General features: G+C 44.0%; 1 protein-coding gene across 1 annotated transcript in view; it reads left to right on the top strand.

Annotated features, from left to right (window-relative positions):
• The window catches only part of LOC143284890 (uncharacterized), a 73,495-nt gene extending 70,174 nt beyond the window's left edge, over positions 1-3,321 (top strand). Inside the window, exons 21-22 of the mRNA XM_076592010.1 lie at positions 2,440-2,687; positions 3,141-3,321. Of these exons, the coding sequence (XP_076448125.1) occupies positions 2,440-2,687; positions 3,141-3,177 (285 nt within the window). The 3' untranslated portion in view covers positions 3,178-3,321. The remainder of the gene's footprint in view (positions 1-2,439; positions 2,688-3,140) is intronic.
• Positions 3,322-4,828: the final 1,507 nt, after the last annotated feature.

Raw genomic sequence — 4,828 nt, 5'->3', positions numbered from 1 at the left:
TAAAAAGTTTATGTTTGTTGTTTTGATTGTTTGTTGTTTGTTTTGTTTTTTTCCTTTTTAAGTGTTATAACATAAACTAATACACAGTGTATTGCAGTATTCTGAAAGAGTGTGACATGGTGAATAAAACTGTTAATAAAATAATGAATGATAATGATGATGACATTTACATAGTCCTTAATATAGTCCACCCAGACGGACAACAAGCTCTTCCAGATCCGTCCAGACCTAAAAGAGACCCTCCCTTCAGGGGTAAAGAACAGAAAGGAGGAGTCTGTGCTGTGCAGACTGCATGCGGGGCACACTTTTTTTACTTAATGTTACTTGTTGAAGGGGGAAGAGGCCCCTCGATGTATTCCCTGTGATGAGCCTCTCACCGTGAAACACGTGCTCCTTGACTGTTGGGATCTGTATGACGTTAGACACAGACATTACACGGCGGTTTCTTTGAAGACCTTGTTTTCGTGATGTCCCTCCGTGGACGCTGAAGGACTTCTTGAAAGAAGTGAACATTTTTAATCAGATTTGAAGGTTTTATACTATGGAAGTTTTGTTTAAACTTTGTGTGGAAAGTTTGAAGTGGTGATTCGTTTTAATTGTTTGTTTTTTACCCTTGTAGTAGTTATTAATGTGGCGATAGCCTTGAGATGGCCTTAGTGGTCGGCGAGGCTCTAAGCACCATAATTTCATTTCATTTCAGTCCACAGACAAATGGAAGTGCTCACACACCAGTCATTCACCTGTATGCTTCACTCAGATTAAGAGGCTTGAAAGACAAGGCATGAAAATGCAAGTGAAGAGAAAGCAAGAAAAAAACAAAACCAGATCACTACATTGTCAGCTCTGTTTCAGCAGTGGTATCAAGGACACTGAAGATGGGTGTGAGGCTTGAAAGACAAAACATGAAAATACATGTGAATAGAAAGCAACAGAAACTATGTGGCTACACTGACAATTCTGTTCTGGCAGTAGTACCGAGAGAAACTATGTGGCTACACTGACAATTCTGTTCTGGCAGTAGTACCGAGAGAAACTATGTTGCTACACTGTCAATTCTGTTCTGGCAGTAGTACCGAGAGAAACTATGTGGCTACACTGTCAATTCTGTTCTGGCAGTAGTACCGAGAGAAACTATGTGGCTACACTGTCAATTCTGTTCTGGCAGTAGTACCGAGAGAAACTATGTGGCTACACTGTCAATTCTGTTCTGGCAGTAGTACCGAGAGAAACTATGTTGCTACACTGTCAATTCTGTTCTGGCAGTAGTACCGAGAGAAACTATGTGGCTACACTGTCAATTCTGTTCTGGCAGTAGTACCAAGATGAACTATGTGGCTACACTGACAATTTTATTCCAACAGCGGTACCATGATAAACCATGTTGCTACACTGTCAATTCTGTTCTGGCAGTGTTACCATGATAAACCATGTTGCTACACTGTCAATTCTGTTCTGGCAGTGGTACCAAGATAAACCATGTGGCTACACTGTCAATTCTGTTCTGGCAGTGGTACCAAGATAAACCATGTTGCTACACTGTCAATTCTGTTCTGGCAGTGGTACCAAGATAAACCATGTGGCTACACTGTCAGTTCTGTTCTGGCAGTGGTACCAAGATAAACCATGTGGCTACACTGTCAGTTCTATTCCGGCAGTGGTACCAAGATAAACCATATCACTACACTGTCAATTCTATTCCGGCAGTGGTACCAAGATAAACCATGTGGCTACACTGTCAATTCTGTTCTGGCAGTGGTACCAAGATAAACCATGTGGCTACACTGTCAGTTCTGTTCTGGCAGTGGTACCAAGATAAACCATGTTCCTACACTGTCAGTTCTGTTCTGGCAGTGGTACCAAGATAAACCATGTGGCTACACTGTCAATTCTGTTCTGGCAGTGGTACCAAGATAAACCATGTGGCTACACTGTCAATTCTGTTCTGGCAGTGGCACCAAGATAAACCATATGACTACACTGTCAATTCTATTCCGGCAGTGGTACCAAGATAAACCATGTCGCTACACTGTCAATTCTGTTCTGGCAGTGGTACCAAGATAAACCATGTAGCTACACTGTCAATTCTGTTCCGGCAGTGGTACCAAGATAAACCATGTGGCTACACTGTCAATTCTGTTCTGGCAGTGGTACCAAGATAAACCATGTGGCTACACTGTCAGTTCTATTCCAGCAGTGGCACCAAGATAAACCATGTTCCTACACTGTCAGTTCTGTTCCGGCAGTGGCACCAAGATAAACCATGTGCCTACACTGTCAGTTCTGTTCCGGCAGTGGCACCAAGATAAACCATGTGGCTACACTGTCAATTCTGTTCTGGCAGTGGTACCAAGATAAACCATGTGGCTACACTGTCAATTCTGTTCTGGCAGTGGTACCAAGATAAACCATGTGGCTACACTGTCAATTCTGTTCTGGCAGTGGTACCAAGGCGCGGAGCCAGACCTGATGTTTGAACTCCACCACCAGAACACCCAGCCGCTGATCTTCAAGCCGCGGAACCCCAGCAGCAGCAGCGGCAGCAGCGGTGGGGACCGGAACTCTGTGGTTCCGTCAGAGGATGGCCAGTCCCTCAGCCCCGCCTCCCTGTCCCCCCACGTCAAGTCCAGCGCCGACACCACCACCCCCCGCCTCATCTTCCGCACGGATAGTGCCGCCGCTACCACCAAGTGAGGATGATGATGGGTGTGTGATGGTGGTGATGACGACAGTGATGTGCTGTACTTATGGGATGATGATTTAGAGTGCTTATATGATAATGATATACTGTACTTACATGATAATGATACACAGTAATTATTCTGTACTGATATGATGATAATATACAGTACTGATATCATAATATACTGTACTTATATGATAATGATAACCAGTACTGACATGATTGTAATATTCTGTAATATGATTATAATGTACAGTACTTAACATGATTATACCATACAGTACTTTCATGAATATAATACACAGTACTTATATGCTGATAATATACAGCATAGTACTTATATATTGATAACCTACATTGCTTATATGATGATAGTGTTGTGTAGTTGCATGATAAACATGTAGAGCAGCAAGGAGAGAAAGAGAAGAACTGAAAGAGAAAGGTTTTGTTGTCTTTCCAGATGGCTGAACGTGCTGAGAGAGGCGTCCTTGGCATGACCGGTCTTCAGGGAGTTACACTGTCTGCTGCTCTCTGCTGGAGGGGTGGGGGGTGGGGGGGTGGGGAGGGTGGGGGGGAGTCTTCACTGCAGCTTTCGTTTCTGCCAAAACACAATGTGTGTGTGTGTGTATGTGTGGTGTGTGTGTGTGTGTGTGTGTGTGTGTGCCTGTGTATGCGCATCAGCATGCATATGTGTGTGCACAAGTGCGTGTTAGTGTGCGCGTGTTTTTATGTGTGGTGTGTGTGTGTGTGTGCGTGCACGCTCATGTGCATGTGTGTGTGGTTTGTGTGTGTGTGTGAGGAAGAGAGAGAGGTGGGGGGGGGGGGGGGTGGAATTATTTGAGTTTCTGTTTTCATTTGTGTACATGTAGGTGGTATACATGTTTACTTTGTTGTATCTGATTGTGCACGCACATAAATGATTGCATAAATGTATATGCTTATAGTATTGCTTGCCCGTATGCCACTGTGTGCGCACAAAAAAATTTGTGAAGTTTATGAAACAGAGCATACATACAATGTTGGTGTTTTACAAAATGCAGAACGCAGTTTATGAAACAGAGCATACTTACAGTGTTGGTGTTTTTTTCAAAATGCAGAACGCAGTTTATGAAACAGAGCATACTTACAGTGTTGGTGTTTTACAAAATGCAGAACGCAGTTTATGAAACAGAGCATACTTACAGTGTTGGTGTTTTTTCAAAATGCAGAACGCAGTTTATGAAACAGAACATACTTAACAGTGTTGGTGTTTTACGAAATGCAGAACGAAGCACAATGGAAAAGAACTGGCCTTGTAAAGACTTGAGACTCGAAATGATGTAGAGATGGGTTCAAATGTCAGAACAAAGCTGCTGCATTTAGATGAAGAAAAGAAGGGATAAGAAAAGGAATGCAAGGTTGAGAGAGAGAGGGCAGGCGTGTAGGAAAGTTCTCTTAATCTGCCTTCTCTCATACTTCTTCTTCTTCTTCTGCATTCATGGGCTGCAACTCCCACGTTCACTCGTATGTACACGAGTGGGGTTTTACGCGTCTGACCGTTTTTACCCCGCCATGTAGGCAGCCATACTCCGTTTTCGGGGGTGTGCATGCTGGGTATGTTCTTGTTTCCATAACCCACCCAAACGCTGACATGGATTACAGGATCTTTAACGTGCGTATTTGACCTTCTGCTTGCGTACACACACGAAGGGGGTTCAGGCACTAGCAGGTCTGCAGGTATGTTAACCTGGGAGATCGGAAAAATCTCCACCCTTTACCCACCAGGCGCCGTTACCGAGATTCGAACCCAGGACCCTCAGATTGAAAGCCCAACGCTTTAACCACTCAGCTATTGCGCCTGTCCTTCTCTCATACAGTTTTCCTCATTTCTGTGTGCACAGCGTGCAGGAGTCGGTGATAAACAGCATGTCTGGAGTTGTTGTTTGCTGCTGGTCCGTGCTGATACTGTTAACGCTGATGTACACTGTGTCTTTATCATGCTGGTCCGTGCTGATACTGTTAACACTGATGTACACTGTGTCTTTATCATGCTGGTCCGTGCTGATACTGTTAACACTGATGTACACTGTGTCTTTATCATGCTGGTCCGTGCTGATACTGTTAACACTGATGTACACTGTGTCTTTATCATGCTGGTCCGTGCTGATA

The sequence above is a fragment of the Babylonia areolata genome, chromosome 8 (assembly GCF_041734735.1).
Source record: "Babylonia areolata isolate BAREFJ2019XMU chromosome 8, ASM4173473v1, whole genome shotgun sequence".
NCBI lineage: Eukaryota > Metazoa > Mollusca > Gastropoda > Neogastropoda > Buccinidae > Babylonia > Babylonia areolata.
This window is presented reverse-complemented; position numbering and strand designations above follow the sequence as displayed.